The 23,893-nt window shown below is 39.8% G+C and overlaps 2 protein-coding genes across 3 annotated transcripts in view; one reads left to right on the top strand and one right to left on the bottom strand.

Annotated features, from left to right (window-relative positions):
• The first annotated feature begins 381 nt into the window (after positions 1 to 381).
• On the top strand, positions 382 to 6,722 carry LOC124160510 (protein SEC13 homolog). The gene is made up of 4 exons (XM_046536369.1): positions 382 to 835; positions 1,001 to 1,189; positions 1,801 to 2,040; positions 6,181 to 6,722. The coding sequence occupies exons 1-4, from the start codon at positions 590 to 592 to the stop codon at positions 6,454 to 6,456; spliced, it is 951 nt and encodes a 316-aa protein (XP_046392325.1). The 5' UTR covers positions 382 to 589; the 3' UTR covers positions 6,457 to 6,722.
• Positions 6,723 to 12,189: 5,467 nt separating this feature from the next.
• The window catches only part of LOC124160744 (T-box transcription factor T-A), a 79,532-nt gene continuing 67,828 nt past the window's right edge, over positions 12,190 to 23,893 (bottom strand). For both annotated transcript variants that reach the window (XM_046536745.1, XM_046536744.1), the window contains exons 5-7: positions 20,056 to 20,302; positions 17,709 to 18,002; positions 12,190 to 13,686 (exon numbers count right to left, since the gene is read on the bottom strand). In XM_046536745.1, coding sequence (XP_046392701.1) covers positions 13,031 to 13,686; positions 17,709 to 18,002; positions 20,056 to 20,302 — 1,197 coding nt within the window. In that variant the 3' untranslated portion in view covers positions 12,190 to 13,030. The remainder of the gene's footprint in view (positions 13,687 to 17,708; positions 18,003 to 20,055; positions 20,303 to 23,893) is intronic.

The following is a 23,893-nucleotide window of genomic DNA, read 5'->3' as shown; positions in this document are numbered from 1 at the left end:
ATCGCACCCGCCAACTAAAGTGAGAAATTCTCACTATTATTTTTGCATAATTCGTATTCAGGACTAAATTTACCTGAGGTATAACTTCCCAAGCGCAAATGTAAAGTTGAAACAAGGCACCACACAACAACATTTACTTTAATTCGAAGTTCCCTCCAATGCTTTGTCTTCACCTGCTAACAACATCCGGTTCATTTTGAGTCAAAGTCTATCTTTAGAAGAAAAAAATATATCAATACACGATACAAAAACACATGTTATGATTTTATTAAAAAAATATTTATTTTATCACAAAAGTTATCGGTCAGTACTCATTTCTCGCTCTACATATTTATTTCGATCCGTTGGAGCTGGTTGGAACAAATTGAGTTACGTTGCGCGCTACTGGAGGAAGAAAAAAAGGAGGAAGTCTGGATTTTGAAAATAGTGTTTAGGGCTGGGAGGTGTCAGAGGATTTCGTTTGCCCATTTGATGTTTTTTTATCTAACTTGTGCTGAATGGTGAAGCTAGGCTAAAAGTGTATGCTACTGATTATACCATATTTAAATAATTTTAGTTGTTAGTGTGGTGCTAGATTTTGACTGTCAATATGGTGTCGTTGTTGAATACTGTGGATACCTATCATGAGGACATGATACACGATGCTAAATTGGATTACTACGGAACTAGAATGGCCACAGCTTCTTCAGACAAATCCGTCCGTTTATTTCACGTGGAAAATGGAAGGCAGATTCCGATCGCAAAATTAATCGGCCACGAAGCTGCTGTATGGGAGGTATCTTGGGCAAATCCAAAATTTGGAAACCTTTTGGCATCATGCTCTTACGACAGAAAGGTAATTTTATTTAAGAAAACCTCTCTTAGTTTTCGGGCAAATTTCTCAAGGTAAAATCAATTTCATCGGAAGTTTATTTCATTGTGTTCAAGCAATGTTGTTGAGTCCTTGTTATGTATTAATAGATACCATGTTGTGTATTATAAGTCTATTTAAATATTACAGGTGATTGTGTGGCAAGAAACGCAACCTGGCGAATGGATTAAACATTATGAATATGCCAACCACTCGTCGTCTGTTAATTCAGTTGACTGGGCTCCACCGGAATGCGGGCTAGCCTTTGCCTGTGGAAGTTCTGACGGAACCATTTCGGTTGTTTCATATACTGAAGGAGGTGGCTGGGAAGCGCGAAAGGTAAAATAATCCTGCAGAACAGCCATAAAAATTCCAGCGTTCGGTATCCTTTGATTATTGTAAGTTTCTTTTCTGTAGTTTTGGGAAATTAATAACTCATATCAACTTGCGGCCGGGGCTAGAGTTATACAACTCCAGCTAAATACTACCGTCATTAATTCGTGATGCTATTTTGTGACGTTTGCTGAATAACAAATTACATCACATATACGTTGTTGTGGTGGGATTTTCCTGTTGTGATATTTTCGCGTTTTAGTATCATCCATGTAGAGTTAGGAATGCCCATAATTGAAACAATCAATTCAAGAAGGATTTAGTCACTACTCAATGAAAAATACTTAGTGCTAGAATTTTTTTTTTAGAGACTACTTTCTGTCTTGAGGAATCTTAAAGATCTTGACTCATGGGTTTTAAAGATTTGTTAGAAATATTAGTGTAAACCTTTCTGTGAGTGTAGGTTGAATGCACCACTGAAATTGTTTCATGAGTGCTTTTCATTAGAGATGCTGGCAGTTGCAAAATTCCACGAGAGAAAGAAGTTTTGTATAGTTAATTTCAGCTGTCTTCAAGATCTTGTAAATGAAATTATTATATGCTCTTGTATTTTGCAGATCCACAATGCTCATAGTGTTGGCTGTAATTCTGTCAGCTGGTGTCCTGAAGGTCCTGAAAAATGCCTTGTTAGTGGAGGTTGTGACCATTTTGTCAAGGTATGGAAGGAAGCTGATATTAATCAGGGGGGTGGATGGATCCTCATGGCCAGCTTGGAGGGTCATGCTGATTGGATACAGGGTGTTGCTTGGGCTCCAATCTCAGGTGACAAAGTTCATCGCATAGCATCGTGCTCACAGGTAAATTATTGTTCAAACTTCGTTCTCACAAAGTTATAGAAAGTATTACCATGAAGTAGGCAGCATCAACGTTCTGCTCAATCATACTTTGTTTTTGTTAGTAGGTAATTTTTAAAATTTGTGACTCCTTTTCATGACCCATTTTCTTATCACTTCTAATTCTCTAATTCATGGGAGTTGCAAGGGAGTCTGAGCTGTGCTCATCCCACTGCTTGGTGGAGATGATGTTACAAAAAATTTTTAATTTTTTTTTTTGTTACTTTCCATTTATTGATTTATTACCAAATGTGATTCTTGTGACTGATATATGTAAAGCAATTTTGATTGTTAAGATCTGAAACCTGAAAAAGTAGTTCATTGTCCTGCTGAAGAAAAGATAGAATTCATGATAAATAATCAAGTGAAAATGATTTATAAATGAAAGAGGTTTTGCAGGTTCCTCTCAAAAAATCATTCTATGCACTAAAAAATGACTATGTAACATTTCAAATCCTTCTAAAGTTTTAATAGTGTTGAAACATGTCTTGTAGGCACTGGTTTAGGTTTTGTGAATGAATATGCATAGATTTTTCTTAGGGTACTTGTGGCTTTTTAATCTTTGTCATTTGTGTGAAACCAGCCCCCGGCTTCTCCCTACCTCTCCCCTGCTGGCTCATGCGACCCTTACTGTCCGATTAGTTCGTCATTTTCACCGCTGGCGCTACTTGTGCAATCGTCCGACGTCAGCCTTGCGATTGCATGGGAAGTAATGCGTCTTGGTGATTCATTGCGATAAACCACGTTTTTTTACAGTCTTTTCCTGCAACGGAGGCCAGTTTTACTTATGGTATATCGTTGATCGAGTGTTTAGGAGTTGGAAAAACTCTCTATTTCGGTTTAAAAGGAAAATGGTGGGCAAAAGATGTATCGTGCCAGGTTGTATGTACCTCTGGGTATGACTCTAACTTAGAAAAGGTGCATATCTTTTTGGTGTCAAGGGAAGAAAGACTACGAGCTGAGTGGCAGAGGTGCATTCCTCGTGATAATTTTATCGTCAAGTATCCGCAAGTTGTTTGTGAAAAACACTTTATTGAATCCGATATTCTTCGTGAGAAGATTATCACGGACAACGAGGGAAACGTCGCACAGTGGTCCGGATCGCGAAAAAGTCAGACAAAAATCAGATTTTCGTTGGATGTCTTGAAAAATTGCTCTCTACATGTTATTTGGCGAGCTATTTTCATTTCTGCAGTTATTTTTACGAAAAAACTATTATTTCATGCGATATCGTGGAACTTTAACTTATTAACTGGCTAATTGTAACGCTGACTGCATAGATAAACGGTAATCATGATAAAATATGAAAATAAATGATAATTAGTTGTATAGAATGAGTTAATATTCTTTCAAATTAGTCAATAAACAAAAAAACGGCTAAAAGTAGGGTTTTTTGGTGCATTGACTTACGTTAAAGAGGTACGATTTCCAGATTTCGAGAGATTCTTCTGTATGGACTAAAAAGTAATTAATAAATTAGTGTCAAAATAGTATTTAAGTGACTCTTTTATTCTCATAAAAGCATGGTTAATTCCTCATAAATTTACAATTATGTATTATAATTGTTCAGCATCAGATTCTTCTGAATCCCACCCATCCTCCTCTTCTCATTCACTCGAAGAATTTTGAGACTCTTGCAAGACCAAGAGATCACGAACCTCCTGCGGAAGATATTTAAGGCCCCGGCATTTGTTTAGTTCAGTGCCTAATGTGCTAATAAAAGGATCCGATATTAGGATCAGTCTCCGGAAAATATCCTCATTAGCTTGAAGTCGAGATATTTTTATCGCGTGATGCTCGCGATATATTCTAATGTCTTTATTGCGAGATTCCTGGGCCTCCTCCGACAGTTCTCCAATACGAAGAAGAGCCGACTCGATGTCATCTGCACCACTTTGTGCACAGTGGGTGGCATGTAAAACCAACCATAATGTCTCACAAAATTTTCCGCTGTATCCATACAGAACTTTTTAAATTTTACTGAATCAATCAAAAATCCGCAAGACAAAGACCTTAAAATTGTTGAGAAGTGAAAGATTAACTCTTCCTCTACTCCTGAAAATTAATTAACTATGTTATATCATGTGAAAAATACTGCATAAAGCAATAATAAAAAGATGTTATATTGCAACAATGAAAAGAAAGCATTCAAAAATATTGACCCTCGCCAGTAGGCTCAGCCGATAGGCGAGAATTTTTGAAAAAGCCCCAAGCTGAGTTTTCATCACTGGATGTACCATATTTTGGCTTCGGCATATCAACTAAAAGGCCCATTCTCTTTTTAAATTCGTAGGTACCAATTAAAAAATAAGACTACTAGGACAATATCCCAGGGGACCCCTTATCACCATTAGAATACAAGGAAAATACGAACCTGAGGTGCTTTGAAGGTTGCGAAATGCAATATCAGGAAAATCAACAATTTTGTCCAACCAAGTGCAATTCCGCTTCAAGTGCGATTTAAAAAATATGGCAAATGCTGGAATGCCAGCGAACTTATTCTTAGTGATATCCTCGAAAGGAACGACCTTTCCTTCCCGTGCAGTGAGCATCGAGAAATGATGCTTGCTGCCATCATTTTCCAGTTTTTGAATTTAAGGATGAGGCAAGCTGCACGGGTGGAGAATGCCGAAGTTGGCTGAGAGTATGCCTCCAGAAGGAGAAACTTAAAGTTTTTGAAAAAATAAATGCTATTCATTTTAGCCTTGTAGAAATATCTTTTTTGATCGTTCACACCATTATATTGTTTAACCATTCCTTTGCTTGTAGTGCTTGTAAGTATCAGTATGCCGTGTGTTGCTTTCCAGATGCTGAATCTACAATTACAGTTATCATAAGGATTAATATTTTCAGTTTATAGGAATTCATATTGGTATCTATCCAAGGAATGGAGCAGCTAATACAGCAGTGGCGAAACAATGGGGGAGGCGTGAGGAGATAGATAGGAAAAAAATTAATGAAAAGTAGAAAAAAAGATGATTTTCGGTGGGTATTGGAAAAGAAAATTAATTGGCCTGAGCTATGGAACTCGAGAGGTAAATATTCGGTCTTAAGTTTTACTGTTGAGAGGACTTACTTAGCAGTTACGCTTGTTACAAATAATCAATGTGAAAGCTGTAGCGGCAAAGTTACACGAAAGCTTTTTGGCTAGGTCGGCACTCGTTTCTCCTCGACTATCTAGGAATAGTTAAGGGAGATTGCCATTGCTTCTTTATTGCCGCTTCATTTACTAAGTTTTCAGCCTAATACTTCTGTCCATGCTATTGAGTACCTTACCGATATTCTCCGTTAACACTTCGCAGTTTTGCTTCCATTGCAAGGTAATTTCGACCGATGTCCTTTTCAGGTGGGTATATTATCTTCACACCATCGTCCTATTTGTCTTAAATGGCTCGCGGAAATGGGATCTACAAAAAACACACCTATATTATTTATCCCCGTGGGATTAAGCATTCGAACACCCAATTTCGTAGACTATTGCATGACCGTTTACGGAAGCTACTGCACCAGTTTTTACGAATAAAGCGATTTTATATTCTTTAAAACTGAAGCGCGTAAGAGTGAGTACATGCCCGAAGCACGGCTTACAAAATTTTATAAATATAGTCCATCAAGTTACCTCACAGCCATATCAACCCATGTAATACGCCCGGAACGACCGGACGAGTGTACTGCTAGCGCTTGACGGCCGGTATGGGAACTAATCGGACAGTAAGGGAACGTATGTGGAGCCGCGGACGCCGGGGGCTGTGTGAAACCTATTGATTTATTGAATAATTTATGATGTGTATCTCCAATTTTCATAGCTTTCAAATCCTCTTGAGTTCTGTGTTTAACCTATCTCTTTTCAATTTTTTAAATACTCCTGGTCGTAGAAAATCATCAACAGCAATCTTTTTTTGCAAGATACAGACACTACAATTTATCTTTCACATTATTAATAGTGGTATTAATTCAAAAGTCAATGGTCTCATTATAATTGGAGGAAACATAGATTTTTGCAGGTTTGAAAAGTACCTATTTGAAATTCTGGAATCTTGTTACAACTGTGAATTTTCCAAAGTATTTGTTGGTTAATAATTCTCATCCCTCTCTTTCTGATAGGACAAGCAGGTAATGGTGTGGACAAGCAATGGTTTGTCCCTCTCATCTTGGACGTCAACTGTGGTGCATGAATTTCAAGAACCTGTGTGGGATGTAAGTTGGTCCCAGATAGGCTTGGTGTTGGCAGCTTCTGCTGGCGATGGAAAGGTTATGATTTGGAAGAGAGACTTGGAAGGAAAGTGGAAGTGCTTGAGTGACATTACAAACCACAATGGAAAACTAACTACCGTTAGTTCATCAAATAAGTTGACAAATAGTGAAGAGATTGTGACGTGATGTGATTACCCTAAGGAATATCCCGAGAGGTCATGACGGTGTGGCCGTAAATGAAAAAACTGCAATTACCAGTGTGTTATGGTTGTAAAAATGATTTTGATGCATGTTTTGTGATGTTTTAATTCTTAATACCTAATTATTCATATTCGGGTGTTTTCTTGTTGGAGATTTGTAGATATGCATTTCACCTCCACATTCCCATCGTGTGATTTTGTTTGTTCAATTACTTAATGACATATCGTTACAATAAATTCTTGGAAAAAATATGTTACTTGTAATCCAATTCATTAAAAACATTTTTTGCAGAGCTGAATCTCCCTTCTAGGACTTAGACTTTAATCGACCTGCAAGGATCATCCCATAATCTACTTGCATCACGATCAATCCCACTCTTTCATTGTATCGCTTACATTTTACTCTTTCCATGTGTCTCTCACAATTTTCTTTTGAAACAATTTATGCAACAAAGATGACAGGGTCGACAGACTTTTGTAGCACCCCATCCATTCGTGTCTACCTTTGTTTTTCATTGCCTACTCTCACTTGTGAATTCTGAGCTATATGGAGATAATGAATGAGTCACCAGTTCTATCTTACACTCATGTTCTCAGGAATGCTCATTAGCTGACTCCAGTATTCTCCATCAAAAGGTTTTACTTAAAAATCACTAAGCAAGAATTCTTCTCGTGTACATGTTCAGGAATCCTCCTTAATAGGGTCCATATCATAGCTATCACTATGCAGGATGACTTTTCCTTCCTAAATTGAAAATTATTTTCTTCACAATTCATTTGCTACCATCTTCATCTGCCCATTTACTATAATGCTGCCTTTATAAGCTTTTTAAAACTAACCTTATAGCTCAGTTGTTGCTTGAGGTCACATCTGCCACTGAGAACCAGACCTGTGTGATTTTTCACTGTGTTCCTAAATGTATGATAATGCAATCTATCTGATATCCTCTTGCATGAACACTTCAACCCATAATGATGTTTGAACCATGTGTGCTTATCATAAGTAGCCTTTACCTTCTCCAGAATTCTTCTTTTTTCCCACCCCATTCATTTCTCATTAATTTTCCAAGTGTACCAAGTTTATTTCCATCAATCCCTTCTCTTACTGGGGTGTTACAGTCCTGTGTGGATACTCAATTACCTTGGATTTCCGTGCTTATTTCATATTTCCATTCATGTGCCATATTTAATTTCTCCTTCGTAAAATCTCTAGTGGAGAAGTAGCCATCACATCATACGTTTAGAGGGATATGGTTCAATTTCCACCGCTAAAATCCTTATACATACCTATTTACCTGATGCCTGCATTTTACTCTCTTTCCCAGTTTTTCATGTAAAACTAAAGCTACCTCATGTATACTTTCATCCAACTATTACAGGGATATATCAAATGGGGAAAGTAAAAACTCATTGGAAGAGAGTACTAAATCAATTGACCTGGTTTTTTTAATGCAACAGAAAGATATGGGAAGGATTGGTTGTTTATTTGGCCTACCCCGAGTGTGCTGACCGGTAGATTTCTACTTATGTGTCAAACCTCTGCACTATTCCTACTATTATTTGAATACCCTTAAACTTACATTTTCAGATTTACAGTAATCGACATGTTCCACAGCTGGCAAAAGACCACACCTATACATTCAGGTGCACAGCTTCCCAGTTCAACTTGTTCTGCAGATGTAGCAATGCAGAAGTCATTATCCATTCGGATTTTATTTCTAAGTCGTACATTTCGAAGTTTTCTTTTGTAACATACATAACTTTTGTCTCTCACATAAGATGCCTAGTAGTGCTAGTTATATGTAGTACAATGGATGATATTGAAGAACTTTCCAAAATACTGCTGAGTAAGACAGCAAGGTTGTTTGGAGCAAAGAGTCAATTAGAAACCCATTCTAACTGCTGATAGCTCTCGTACTTTGAAAAAGAGGTGGATTCAGCACAACCTACCTTCCGGTTTTGTTTTGCCTCACACAATCAGATAAAATGAAGCTCTCCCTCAAAACTTTTAGCCAGAAAGTTCAGTCAAGCCATTCAGAGTTGTCTCATGATAGAAGATAGGGTGATAGATTTGGCCAATCACTATCTCCCGTTACTACCTACATCGTTGCATTCCTATGCATTGTTGTCGCATGTATGTTAATCCTCAGGATTACCTCTTTATTGCTCAGGAATGAGCCAGCTTCTTATGCAAGAGCTATGCTCCAAAGGAAATGCTCAATGAGATACTGAAACCATGGAACAGTTGGGAAAAAGTGTAATGGAAATCCGCTCAGAGACATAAATGAATATATCCATCTTCCTCCCTCCTCTTCTCGCTCAGTCTCTCCCCTACTTGTTTTTTATACAAGGTATATAATGCTTTTAGTGCAGCAGGCCGATACAACAGCTCTTACGTAGTCCATTATTTAATTTGCGAAAACTTATCATATTGCTATAACTTATTTCAGTAAAGGTAAAAATATTTTGTCAATATTAACCAGTTAATCCTCATCAATTAAAAAAAAATGCATACAGATATGTAATACAATAGCTTTGTATTGTTTTTTTTTCATGGTCGCTACATGTTTAATTAAAATACCCTCCCCATTTCTCACTAGTACCCCAGGAAGAAGGATATCACTAAGAGGGTTAAAATGCTTTGAGAAGATGTCACCTGGAGATTATACTACATATATGCAAATATACCAGTCGTGAGGTAACTGTGGAAAACTTCTCTTAACATTTAATTCGCTAATATATAAGGAAACCTCGGAATATGTTTTTTAGGGAGCTCTTTCCTTCACCAATAGGTACCTCCACCTTTAATTCATGGAATTGGGAAAGGCAACTAACAGCTAAGGTCATGTGAGCTATGAGGGAAGGGGAGAGAAGGAAGGTTGGAGAGAAACCCAGCATCAGGGTTATCTTGATCATAATGAAAGGTATGTCCTATGACAGACAGAGTGTTGTAGTTGAAGTGCCCTCCCTCAGCGCTTGTGCAGAGATTGGGCATTCTCTGAAAAATCACTGCCACCGCCAAAATTTGAACCTAGACTCTGGAGGTAAGAAGCCAGCACTGCCACAATGATCACCCAATCCTCACCACCTTTATTAACCCTTAACCGGTGACGTGCGGTCTGAGAGACTGCTGCGTTCCTAAAATGATGAATATTTTCAAAATTAAGATTTCAAAATATGTACTATCTATAATTCTCGTTAGCTTCATATTTTTGCATAACAAGGACATCCCACTCTTAAAATTTAACGTTCCTTTTATTAATTTCTGTAAATTTGCAATTGAACTCGATTAGCGGTCTGTGAGACCGCACGTCACTTACTAAGAATGCATCAAGAAAAGGAATAAGCAAGATAAATTTCATGGCTACTTACTACTTAGCCTTCCAACTTTAACATTTAAGGCCTTTTTTGAATCTGGCAAAATATTGATATATAAATATAATAATTATAACTCAAGTGTTTTTGGCATCAGTTTTTTGATCCTGCTTCAAATCACAATTTTTTATGACAAATTGGTTCGTATTGGGAGTGTAAAAATTTTATTATAAGTTTTAAAATAGTTAAGCATTCAAAGAAAAATTAAACAAAACAATAAAAATGGGGTAGCAATATTTTATGAATTTTTGATTTATTGCGGTCTCCCAGACCGCACGTCACTGGTAGTGTAACAAGATTTGCACATCACTGGTTAAGGGTTAATAGAGGGAAAATATTTGAGGGCCACCTAAAAAGTGGTTTTGTGCAATGAGATTTGCTCTCTCCAACCCTTGGAGGACCCTGGTGAATTAGCAATCCAAGGTTAATAATTCGGTTTTTGGAGTAAATAACAGTCATGGTGAAGCCTTCAAAGTGAGTGAGGTGGAGGTCTTGGTTTCGAGATCCACCACAAAGGACAGCCACATGGCTGAGGTTATTGCTTTGGGACCCTGAGGTCCCTGCCGATGCCACCAGGGTATGCGGAGGCTAGCACCAGGAAGGTACCGCAAGAATCAGATGTTCACAGAAAGGCAACGGAGAAGGACTTCCACGTGCAAGAGACAATAGTACACATCTGTACATCTACATTACATAATACCCCGCAACATAGGCGGATCCAAGGGGGGGCACGTGCCCCCCCCAGACCCTCAAAAATATGCAAGATTTTTAATACGGTCCCATTATCATTGCATTTGTATTGTATTACGAGGTCTCCTTGTGCCCCACCCAGAACAAAATCCTGGATACGGCCTTGCTTGTGCCCCTCCCAGAAAAAAATCCTGGATCCGCCCCTGCCCCGCAAGCTGCCTAAAAGGCATGTGGAAGGGGGTGTTAGGACACCGGCTGTTTATACATAAAAATGAAGTGCTCTGATGAAGTTAGGACTAGCATTTATTAAAGTCCTTTATGGTTCAGGGGAAAAACGAATTCCCATATCTCTCCATTCGGCAAAACATCTCTCTAAATTAATCGCTTCTATTGGACCTGGGAATATATTATGGCTCTAATATTATACTCTCTGTGTCGCTCTTTAGGATATCCATTCTCAATCGTTCAAGCAATCTAAGCCTAGCGAGCAGCCTCCGAGTCTCCAGCAGCTCCCAGCCTATGGTTTGCCACAGGAATAAACTTGGTCAAAATTATTTCCATCTATATTATTGAAGAGAGGTTAATCACAGAACATTCTCAAAACCCCTTCAGTAACACATTTTATGAAAAAGGAGATAAGCAACCTCCTAGCTTACTGAAGTACATAATCGGAATCTTTTGTATGCCAGGACAAGCAACAATTTGAGAATGGAGTAATGCATGGGGGTAAAGTTTTCCTTGCTTTTCCAACATGCGAAATGCTCAGATGGGGTTAATATTTCACTGGCTGAGCATTTGAAATAGCAGGAAATCCATAAGGATTTAACCCTTTCATTGCTGTGAACGTTCACATAAGCCTGGTACTTTCGTACAGCAGGCTTCTGTGAACATACTTTTTCTTCCTCCCTGCCATGCACTTTCACCGAAGCACTTCAAAGGGTCCCTAATCCTGGACACTTTCGTCGACGAGCTCACACTCGCTGGCCCCTGTCTTCGACCCTCCGAGCCCCAACTACCCCAAAAGTGACCGCTGTGACTGCATTTTGAAAATCTATCAATCAATGCGATCATCAAAAAATGATTGTTTGCATCGCACTCCTGCCAATCAAGCAATCAAGTGCGTCTTTGAACCGTGTTTCTGCGATGAGAAATAACGATTTTGTTAACTTTGGTAAAATGGCCAATTTCCAGTGGTCCGCAGCCTCTTTTTAGCAAAGTCAATAAAATTGTTATTTTTCATCGCAGAAACACGGTTCAAAGACGTACTTGATTGCTTGATTGGCAGGAGGGTGATGCAAACAATCTCATTTTTTGATGATCGGATTGATTGGTTGATTTTCAAATTGCAGTCAGAGCGGTCACTTCGGAGGGTCCAAGAGACGGGCCAGCGAGGGTGAGCTCATCGAGGAAAGGGTCACGGATTTGCGACACTACGAGAGTATACCATGCCCATCCTGGAAGTACCTGCTCCATGGCCCTATGAAACACATTTAAACCTTTTCGCCGCATGTGAGGAGAAGGTTTTCGGAGATTGAACAGCAGTGAAAGGGTTAATGCACATTACACGCCAGGAAATCATATGTATTCCATAAATGTAGAGTCACAATCCAGCAGTGATGACATAGTTTCCCATCAGAGTATCAAACCTTCTAAATTTTACCTTCCAAGATTTTTATTTACATATAGAGTGGTGCCATCATCACATTGTTACAAATGGTTGGTTTCAAAGTTTTTTCATATTAAATCCTTCACTTCAATGACTTTTCTATTATCTAGGTACTCACAATCAGTGCTGTGCTTTGCACAAATTCTTTGTTTAAGGTTCATAAATATTCATTTTAAGAAGAATAACAGACATCAAGTATACAATGTTTCTTAATTTGCCTTCATCTTTGGCTTCTATTCTAGTAACTTCACTACCTACTGACTCCTTCAGCTGCACAGTGGATAAGTCAATGGACAATGCAATTGTTATTCACAATCGTAGCACCATCTTTACCAAGATCTAGCAGCCAATCATCATATATTTGTATATACAAATCTTTTTTTCACCATAAAATTGAAGTTGTATTTCTATCGACATTAATCCCTGGGACGTGCCAAGTATGAGGCATGCAGTTTGAGAGTTTGATCGGGCCTCATCCAACAGTTCACATAGCACATCTGGGCAAGGAAAATGTTTCCCATTAGGGTAATAAGTTATGAAAAGTCCAAATACGTCCTGTGAGATAATATTGCTTGATGAAACTGGTATGTTCCTCTATACTATATGTAGGTTTATTGTTGACTAATTTCCATACTGTATATCAAAAAAGGTCACCATTAAACCAAAATAGCAGAGGAAAGTTGCAATTTCATTTATCAATCGCATAGTGGAACAATGTATTCCACCATATAGGCCATGATACTTTCTTTTATCACCCTATAAGAGTTTAATTTGGGTACATTCAGAACTAGATCAGACCTCTCTACCCAGGACCCAGATTGGCCTAGCGTCATATGCCTGTGGGTGGTGTCAGTGGGCTCCAGGAATGATTTGGTGATGTTCCCTCAGTCCCACCTCCGCTACCCTCTCCATATTCCTCACCGGCCTTCTCGAGGGCATCGTACGGTGGGGTCGACGGGAGGGGAGACCTCTGCGTCACTGGAGGGGACGAGGAATCACCATGGTGATGATGGTGGTGGTGCACAGCTGCGAGGGCATGCTCGTACTCTTCTGCCGTGGTTTGGTGTGGGTGGTAGTGGTGAACAGAGTGATGGTATAGGTGTGGCAGGGCAGTTCCCGGACTGCCAGGATGGTGGCCGGGAGAGGCGGTGGCGGCTCCCGTGTCGGGATTGATGACAGAGACTGCGGCGGCTGTTGACGACCAACACAGGTAGCTCTCAGCACTCCCTTCATGGTGATTTGGACCTCCTCCCCTCGGTGGTGAAGGACTCGATGGTGCGGAGAGTGCCGCAGGGTGCAGGGAGGGGGCGGAGGAGGGTGATGGTGCTGGGGGGGAAGTGGATGAGGAGGAAGAGGAGGCAGGCACCCAACTGATTGTCGAGGGTGCAGAGGGGGAGGGGGACCACGCCCCACCACCAAGGGTGTAGGCCGAATGCCCCGATGAAGCATAGGAGGCTTCTTGATGGGTGTGGTCAACATATGATGCTGTAATAGAGGAAAAATCAATATGGTTAGAGCCATCAGGGGCACAGCTAGGAATTCATCTACATCTACATAGTACCCCGCAAGCCTCCTAAAAGGCGTGTGGCAGGGGGTGTTAGGACACCAGCCGTTTACAACTAAAAAAAAATGAAGTGCTCTAACGAGGTTGGGACTAGCGTTTATTAAAGTCCTTTATGGTTCGGGGGAAAAACAAGTTCCCATATCTATCCGTTCGGCAAAACATCTCTCTTAATTTATCGCCTCTATCGGACCTGGAAATATAGTGTGGCTCTAATAGTATGTTCTCTGTGTCACTCTTAAAGATATCCATTCTCAATTGTTCAAGCAATGTAAGCCTAGCGTGCAGCCTCCGAGTCTCCAACGGTTCCCAGCCTAATTCGCTTAACATCTGGGTTACACTGTCTGTATGCCCGTAGCAGTTTTTGACGAAACTCGCAGCCATCCTTTGTATTTTATTCAGTTTACGGATTGAGTCTTTCTGCACCGATCCCATACCCTCGCTGCATATTTAAGGTGCGGTCGGACGAGAGCGAAATAGCACCTTTATTCTTTTACTTTCTCATCCGAAAATCTTCCCACAATACGCTTGACGAATCCTGATTTCTTCAGGACTATGCCGCAAATATTCTGTATGTGTTCCCCGCATGAGGATCGAGGTTATCGTAACTCCCAGGTACTTCACTTCATCTGTTGCTTTTGTGTTAATACCATCCAATTAAGGCTAGGGGGGGTTTTGGGTGTAAAACACTGGGGTGTCTGAGGGTGTGAAATACCCACCAGGGTAAGCGGGAGGTGCGGCGGCCCTCCCTTAGAAAATTTTTCAGATAAATGGTTCAAAATTGTGAGTTTTACGGCTTTCGGAGGGATATTTTATTAATATTTACACTATACTTTAAGTACAATTAATCCAATTAAGTAAAATAGATTAAACTTTAAAAATTTCTCTGAGCTCTGGGGGGGTTTTATCCGCCAAAACCCCCTCCTCGCTGCGCCACTGAGAGTCATTACACGATGCCTAGCAAGTGAAGTAATGATTTTTAAACTGAAAGTTACATTTCAATCAATTTAATTCATTCTTAAAGCATCATGTTTTTCCTTCAATCACGTTTTTTATGTAACATTTTACTTTCATCCTTTTGTACTAATTTAATTTTAAAGCTAATTCTAATAAATTTGATGCATTCACCTATGTTATAGATTTTCATGCAATTATATTTGATTTTTTTAAATTGTGTTTTTTACACACTGTTAAACGAGCAAAATTAACTATGTAAATCATTAGGAGGTTATTTTTATTTACCACTACGAGTGATATTGAATTGCTCAATAACTGTCCTGACTCTGGGTTAAGGGTTGTTGATCTCAGTCAAATTATCCATGTGGTGATTTTAATTTGTCAATTATCAGGGAATCTTCAATGCCTGGCCATCCTCTCACCTAGGGTAACATAGTGAAATCAAACTGATTCTGGGAATTTTACTCTTTTGTCTTAGTTTAATCTTTGTTAGATTTCTCCTCATTATTCTCCACAGTTTACATTTATTAATGTCATATTTGTTTTACAAAACAGCATCAAAAATTTTTTTTAACTTAAGTTGTCTCCAATTACCATCTCTCTTCTCCCAATTCACTCATCAGTTTGAGAGAGAATCATTCTGAACACATGTTATTATTTCACATCCTCTTTTTTTCTACCAATCAATAGAGCTTCCTCCCAGGGTGGTGATGCCTAACCATTTTTTTCAATTTTCCATCACCACTCTGTTGACTCGATATCCAAGAAAACACAAATTAATCCAATAATTCTTAACTTCTCATATTCCTTTGATTCCCTCAATCTCATCTCCTTAGCCTCCTCTTTCATAGAGTCAGTGAAAGATTTAATATCCATGGAATATTGTGTACCTTCCTTAGTGATAGAACCCAACACATGATTCTTTATGGCACCTCATTCTGTTGGTCTCCTTTAACAGCAGGAGTTGCCTAAGACAGTGTTCTACAACCACATCTCTATATTTTATTCATAGATGACTTTAATTCCCACCTCGCAAACCTACATGCTGTTATATGCTGATGACTGCAAAATATTCAAAACCATCCACTCCCTAGCTCAGATTCCCATAAATTGCAGAATGATTTAGACATACATCTCATTGGTGCTTCACCTGGGAACTAAATCTACCAGAACATAAGAGCGATACCAAGTCTGTTTTCTAAAAAAAGTCTCATTTTATTGCATTTAAATCTTAAATGCAATACCCCTATACATCCAGTCATCAGTGAAGGATCTTTGCGTAGTAATGGATAGTAAAATAAATTTCCCCGGGCACATCCAAATGGTTAAATCCAAAGACATGGCCCTCTAAGGCCTACCATGCCAATACTTAATCATTAAATATCTGCAAGTGCTTCATCACCATTTTTATAACATTGTTCTTCCCATGATAATGCATTACTCTCCCATTTGGGTGTTATCAGTTCCATCTAATCTTGCTGCCTTTAAATCTATTACCCACTTCTTTTGAAGGAAAGTTAGATAGCCCCTCATATGCACAATATGCCCACTATCACCATTCTGACTTCTCTCTCCATTCACAATCTACTGTCTTAATAGTGCCTAACCTTAAACAAATCTACAACATCATCAACTCCATCACTGCCTGTGCTGAACTCCCTTCTTTTCTATCCAATCACCCTCTATCCCTACATGCACTCACGCCCTGTTCCACATACCAGTTCCCAGACAATCACTAATTCAACACTCACTTTTCTTCTGCCTTCCCCTCACTTCTTCCCCCCTTTCTGAGCACATTGAATCTTTTTTCCATCCCCAAATGGATTTTCAAACTTGGCTCTAACTCATCTCTCTTATATATGATGCGCATCACTTCACATACATTTTTCAACCGATTATTTCAATTCTCTTTGATATATTTAGTGTATTTGCTTTATATCATTGCTCAATAGTTTTTCTTTGTTATTAGGCCACTGTAAATTAAGCACTTTTGTTAATCTTTGATGTTTTCAAGCAAATACCATTTAAAAAATAAAAAAAAACTCTTAGGGTGCCTCTGGAACCCCAAGAGTCATAGGGGGTCTTTAGGCAACTGCCTGCTGTGCCTTATTGGTGGTCTAGCACTGTCTCTGGATTACCTAAAAGATTATTCTTGGCACCAAGAAAATATGCGTAAATATGAGTGCTATTCATTGAAACTTCCCTGAAAATAGCTTCTTGGAGTAAAACTTTCCGTTAGCGAGGTTTCCAAATCAATACCTTGATGGTCAAACATGGAATGATGCTTCACTTTGGCATGATTTACCTCAGAGGTCTATGAGGAATTTGGTAAAAAATCATGTACAAAAACATTGAATCGAATGATTATTCAAATTCTGAGTCACACAATACAATACATATCTTTGTGGAGTATAACCACCAAAAGGGAATAAGATTTGGTGCTTTCCCGGTGAATTATGTGGGTAAACAGTTCTTAGGATTCCCACCGGGTTAATTCTTTCATAACGGCCAACGTTTCAAGTGCCGAGACTGAGCTTGAAATGTTAGCCATTATGAAAGAATTAACCTGGTGGGAATCCTGAGAAATGTTTACCCACCAAAAGGGAAGTTTCAATATAATTTTTAGAAATATTCAACACTTTCCAAATGATGCAGGCTGATTCCCATGTTTACACAAAATCCTGCTCCAGATGTGGTTCATGGCTAAAGCAGCCCTTTTGTTGCAATTTCTGCTGGACATGGTCATTTCTGAATACATTAAAAGTACTATCTCAGAGAACACATCTCTTTTTAATGGTATATCCATATTAAATAGTTTTTACCATACATAAAACTACAGTGATATTTACTACACTCTTATTGGCTCACACAACACATAAAAAATTCCAGTAGGATGGCCAAGGCATTTGCAAAATAAGCAGTGCAGTAAGTATAAATAAAAATCAGATTGTATCCATAAATAAAGACCATGGGGTTGGTGCATACTTACTCATTGGTGGCGACTGCTTCAACCTCTGCTGGTGGTGCATTTGGTGGTGGTGGTGTATGGAGTATGGCGCTGGCCTCAGCTGGGATGAGTTGTGCACTTGACTGACGCTGTTCCTCATGACGGGAGAGTATCGGTCTCCTGGGCTGGCGCTGCAGTTGGGTGTGGTGGCCATGGAGAGGGGCGGTGGGGGAGGGGGGCCCAGGGAGTGGTGCGGGTGGTGGTGGTGGGTGTGGTGGGGGGAGGGAGAATGGTGCGGGGAGTACACGCCTTGGTGTGGAAGGAACCAACTGCCGTCTGCAATAGAGAGAACCACCATCAGTCACAGAATTCAACACAATGTGGGCAATGGAGTACAGTAGGGAATCCATCAAAGGGAAAGGAGGAAAACTTCCTATCCACTCCCCAAATCCACAGTGAAATGATTTTTCGTAGTCTAAATTTAACCCTTTCACTGCTGTGAATGTACTTAGTATGTTCGCATGGTAGACTGCTGTGAACATACTTTTTCTTCCTTCCTGCCATGCACTTTTGCAAAAGCACTTCCAAGGGTCCCTAATCCAGGACCCTTTCCTAGACGAGCTCATCCCTGCAGGACCGTCTCATAGACCCTACCAGGCCTCACTCCCGAAAAGTGACCGCTCTGACTGCAATTTGAAAATCAATATATCAATCCAATCATCAAAAAATGATTGTCTATATCACACTCCTGCCAATCAAGCAATCAAGTATGTCTTTGAACCGTGTTTCTGCAATGAAAAATAACGATTTTGTTAACTTTGCTAAAATGGCCATTTTCCAATGGTCCGCAGCCACGTTTTTAGGCTGGTAGGGTCGATGATACGGTCCTGCATGGGTGAGCTCGTCGAGGATAGGGTCCCGGATTAGAGACTCTTTGGTGGGTGTACCATGCCCATTATTAAAGTACCTGCTCCATGGGCCCACAAAACCCATTTTAACCTTTTTGCCGCATGTGAGGAGGTTTTCGGCGATTGAACAGCAGCGAAAGGGTTAATAAATTATGAGCCATAAATGAACTGCTGAATTTCTACCAGGTAGATTAGCTCAATGAAAACAGAAATAAAATCTTGTTCAAAAATATGCAATTTGTCACAACGAGGATCTCTTTACAAGTACATATTTCCAAAAATTGTGAGCCATGTATTGCTATCTTGCCTTTATGATTCTTGCCACTGCTACTTAGAGTTAAATTATATGGTAACTAGCAGTCTGCAGGCAGACAGAAACCCAGTTGCTTTCCCATCAGCTCAGATTATTGCCCAAGCCTATGTTCATATGCCTGTCAATGTGACATAGACTATGATCAGTGACGGACCACCCAGGTCATTCAGGTTCCAGCCTTGCATATTGACACTGTGATGGAAGGATATCCTCCCAAAAGAGGCCTGCATAAACTCAAGGAAAGAGTGTTGAGCGAACACCTCCACAGCATTTTGCACCTTTTATGCTTTGCTTACAGCAAAAGTGGTATGAAGGGGCACTTAATCTCTTTCTATCTCTCTCATGTTTTTACCCATGCAGAATGCAACCTTTTTGCATTTGGAAGCAGGCCTCTAATGGTAAGTTAAAACCACTTCATTGCAGTGGTGGTGAGTTATATGCTGGGAGGGGCACACTCTACTGGGGGGGTAAAAATGTTTTAATATTTTGTGTATTTTAGTGAGTTTTTAAGGCGATCTAGAGACCATTATGACTCACTATTACACAAAGCAATCACTAACACTAAAACATTAATAATCACTAACTCGATTAACTCGACAATAACTAGGCCTATTTACATTACATACAAAACAATTTACACATAATAAGTCAACTGGTCACCAAAACAAGGTATTCTGCAACACCAAGATTATACGGCCGCCGGACGGCGCGACGATGCCAACTCAATAGATATGTCATTCTGCGCATGCTCGGACTTCCAAGGACATGCCAAGACTTCCATACGGCACAAGCTTAGACATGTCATAGCACCAGCAGCCCCCACCACTACCACTCTCCATATAACTGCATGGTGATGGATTGGGACGTTCTGACCAGCGCCCCGCAGTTACAAATACAAACTTCTTGCACTATTTTTACGTGTTTTTCCCACATTTTCGATGTATGCGATTGACAAAAACACTTTGGTTTGTATGATGTATACATAATTATAATTGAATGGGTGTTTATTTTTTTTCCTTTTTCAAATCTTTGGGAGGGGCGGCGTCCGAGAGTCCTTATGGGCAAGCTGCCACTGCTTCATTGCAATTCATACCTTGACCAAAGAAGAGGTAAAGACAATGGTTTCTATTGACCAGCATTAAAATTTGAAAGAATTAATGGAACTCACACTGGGTAAAGGCTTGTGTTTGCTGTGTCATTGCAGAAGGCTGAGCAGCTTGGGATGTGGGCGAGTAGTTAGTTGCTGGCAGAAGGTCAGGTCTCTGAGGAATGTGGTGTGGGTGGAAGAAACTGCTGCCAGATGAGCTGTTCATTAGTGGACCACTGCCCCCACCTCCTCCATTCCCATCCGGCCTGTCTTTGGCATCAAGGAATGCCTTGGCAAACGGATTGTACTTGATCTTCAGGGACGTCACCTGGAACAAAGGGAGAAAATATTGGATATTAATCTTTCACCTGCCCCCAGCATCAAGGAGAATCTACTGGAATTGATTGCAACTCAGCCCTCTTAAAAGTCGATTGCTGAGGCACTGATGGAGGCTTGAGCCCTGGCTAGTGCCAACCCATGCATTTATATCCCACTAGATGATAAACCAGCTAATCATTGTGTTGATTTATTGAAGATCATGCAATTGGCCCAACCAGCAGGGTCTTGTCTTGGGAAAATTTCAGGTTTACCCCAAAGTGACCTAGTTTGCTTTGTACTGAGTATGAAATGGAGTAAAAGTGAGCACATAAAAGGTCACTGACTCCCAATACTTCCTCTCCTGATCCTTTTCCTTAAGGAACTTTCCTCTCAAGGAGATTAAATGCAAGTTATTAAAGAAATTGACACGTCGCTTCCTTTGGATTCCCTAAGTGGTTTTTGCAGGATTCCCTACTGGAGCTCTTCCATATTGCTGATGTTGCAACAAGGTAAAAAAATTTGATTGCCAAAATAGTACCTATCAAATGACACAGAGCACTTTGGAAGCAAGGACCCATATGATAATGATGATAATAATAATAATGGCAATGCTTTAATTGTCCAGAGATCAGGATACGATTATTACACCGATATAGGACACATCAGGTTAAACTTATTTTTTTCTTTTGGAGGTTTTGAGGGGTAAGCCTCCTCGAATCAAAGAAATTTTAAAATTTAATCTATTTTACTTAATGGAATAAATATTACTTACAGAATAGTGTAAGGATTAATAAAATATCCCTCAGAAAGCCATAAAACTCATCATTTTGGGCTATAGATATCTTAAAAATTTTCTGGGGGAGGGCCCTCACACCTCTGTAATCCATATCCCCCAGTATTAATTACTCCGAAACCCCCCCCCCCAGCCTTAATTCCTAGCTGCGCACCTGGTGGTCAATAACATGCAAGTCACTTGTTAAACATTTCTAAAAAAACTCATCAATTGAACATTTTAATTTCAAATATCTTAGGAAGTAAGGAAATAAAACTTTGTAAGGTTCACTGTTATTTAATTATGGGCACGACCCGGGTTTTGTAACTTGGTTACATCATCAGGTGACTGATCTTGCATGCATCATACTTTTATACACAAAGTACACAAGTGACTGTGAGGACATCTATCGGAAAGGATAAGGACTGGTTGAAAGAGCGAGGGTGAGGGTTAAATACGGACTGAAATAGGGAGAGGGGGTGGGGGAAAGGGGCAGCCTTGATTTGGGACGAGGGTTTTTACTGTGAGGATAGGTATCTGACCAGCCAGGGGAGGGCGGGGTTAAAGTGGGTGAGGAGACGAGAGCTAAAGAAGGTGGCAGTTTTGGGGAAGAAAGAGAGGATTAGCGGGGTACATTGAGTTTTCTAAATCACAATAGTCTATGGAAGGTCGTTGAGTCCGGCTGTGGAAGGTGCTGGTATGGGTTAATGATTTCCCCGAAGGACATGGATCACTGGGGGAATTTTGGTAAAGGCACTGCTTACTATTCGTTCTTGGAAAGTTTAACGGCACACAGGTGGATAGGCACTTGAAAATTTAAAGGTTGTCACTGTAGGAGTTCATTGATGGGGATGGAAAAGAGAGGGGAGTGGGAGGAGAGCACTTGTTCGTTGGCAAGGGGGGTGTTGTTCTTTACATGTTGTATAATCTCCAACGTTTCCAGGGCATCGAGTCTCCTCCTGTTCCCTTCTGAGTGTAGGATATCCGGCTTAAAATCACTATTGTGTTTGCCATCTATTAAATGATTGGCGAAGTTGGATTGATCTTTCTTCTTTTTGAAGCAGTTGCGATGCTCACTCACTCTGATATTAACACTTCTCTCCGTTCTGCCGATGTATTTCATGCCACAATCGTCGCACTTAAGGCTGTAAATTCCACTTCTTCTTTCTGGTGGGAAACGATCTTTGCAGTTGGGCAGCAATGTTTTGAGAGTTGAGGGGGTGTAATAGGAGATTCTGTATTTTTCTTTCGGGAAGCAAGAGGTAACGGAATGAGAAATTTTCCCTAGGAAGGGAATACTGCACCAATTTTTTGGGGTGTTGATAAATAACGGTGAACCTTACAAAGTTTTATTTCCTTACTTCCAATATGGAGAGGTTTCACAAAGTAAAGCCTGAAGTTATTAGTTACATCAAATATCTTAGCAGGATATTCTTAAACGCAGTTATACTTTTATTAGCCTTGAGCTCAGCAGGCCGTTTATTGTAAAGGTGAAGGTCCATATAACTTGGACCAGCACCTGTATTCCTAGTGCATGCATAACAGATTTAAATTTTAAAAAACTTAAAAGGCTACATAGCCCTTTTACCTTTTGACTTTCAATGATAGCTTGAAATAAACCATTTTAGGAAATGTATATTCAAAAAAAGCCATACTATACATATGTGTCACTTTACTCAAAAAATTTTAGAAGAAGCTAGTTTTATCACCAATCCAATTTCAACATACTTTTCATTTCCAGTCATAACAGATGCAATTTAGGTCAAAGAGTATTAGAGGTGCTGTGCTATTCAATATGAACAAAAAGTAAAAGAACCAATTGGTGCGAAAGTATCTTCAGGGAGATGAGAGAAAGAGATCAGAAAAAATAACAATACATATAAAGAATACAATTAACAAAAGACAAGAGTAGGTTGCCAAAATTAATCCATCTAAACCAGTCCACTGAACAATAAAGCCTGATTCACCCAACCCCAATGATTGAACAAAAAGTTAATCCAATTGTCTACTTTCCATGTAATTTCATGAAAAAAATCTTCTTATTTTGAATCAATTGTGGCATTATGTGTCTAAATCTTGGAGATTTGTAAAATAAGCTCAGACACAGGGAACTCCAATCGTCTGTCACTAACTGGATGAGGGAAAGACTCCACAAAACAAGAATAAACAGCAGTCAGAGAAACAATCTTGACTACATTACAAGTCATATTCAATCGAATTGTATTCCAAGTAGAAAAATTCCAAATCAAAGGTATTATAATAATCAAGGATGATAACTAATAATCTCAAAAATGAACATTACCAATAATTTGAAAAACTAAGTTCAAAGCTGTTTTGCCTGTCAGCACCAAAAATGAGTTGAGAATCACTCTCTCAAGTCAACCAATGTCACCGCAACGAAGGCCCATGAGCAAGAGAGCTGCCGGAACTGGGAAGAGTGGCAGAGTGGAGTGGTGGAATTGAGAAAAGGAGTGCTATTACTGCAATGTCCAAGTCAGCTGCATCAGTCCAAATTTCCTGGGACGTGCCAGTGTTCACTGGAACCTCAGGAACACTTCTCGTCGTTCAACCATGGGTTGGGGGAGAACAGCGTACTGCCGGGTTTCCTCTCCTCCATCTTCTGGGCATGAGACAGCCAAGAGGTGTGATGTGATGTTCAGGCAAGCCATTGGAAGTCAAGGAGGTGAATGACATGGTAGGATGAGGTCTTGGAGGGAGAGAGAGTAATGATAGGACAAAGTGGAGTATTTCTCACTCTGAACTGCATTCTTACGCCTCAGCACCCACTTCCCCTCAATTGCCAGGTGCAGGTATTCCTCCGCCGTACTT

The sequence above is a fragment of the Ischnura elegans genome, chromosome 6 (assembly GCF_921293095.1).
Source record: "Ischnura elegans chromosome 6, ioIscEleg1.1, whole genome shotgun sequence".
Taxonomy (NCBI): domain Eukaryota; kingdom Metazoa; phylum Arthropoda; class Insecta; order Odonata; family Coenagrionidae; genus Ischnura; species Ischnura elegans.
Note: the sequence above shows the minus strand (reverse complement) of the source record. Positions and strands in the feature narration are given on the sequence as shown.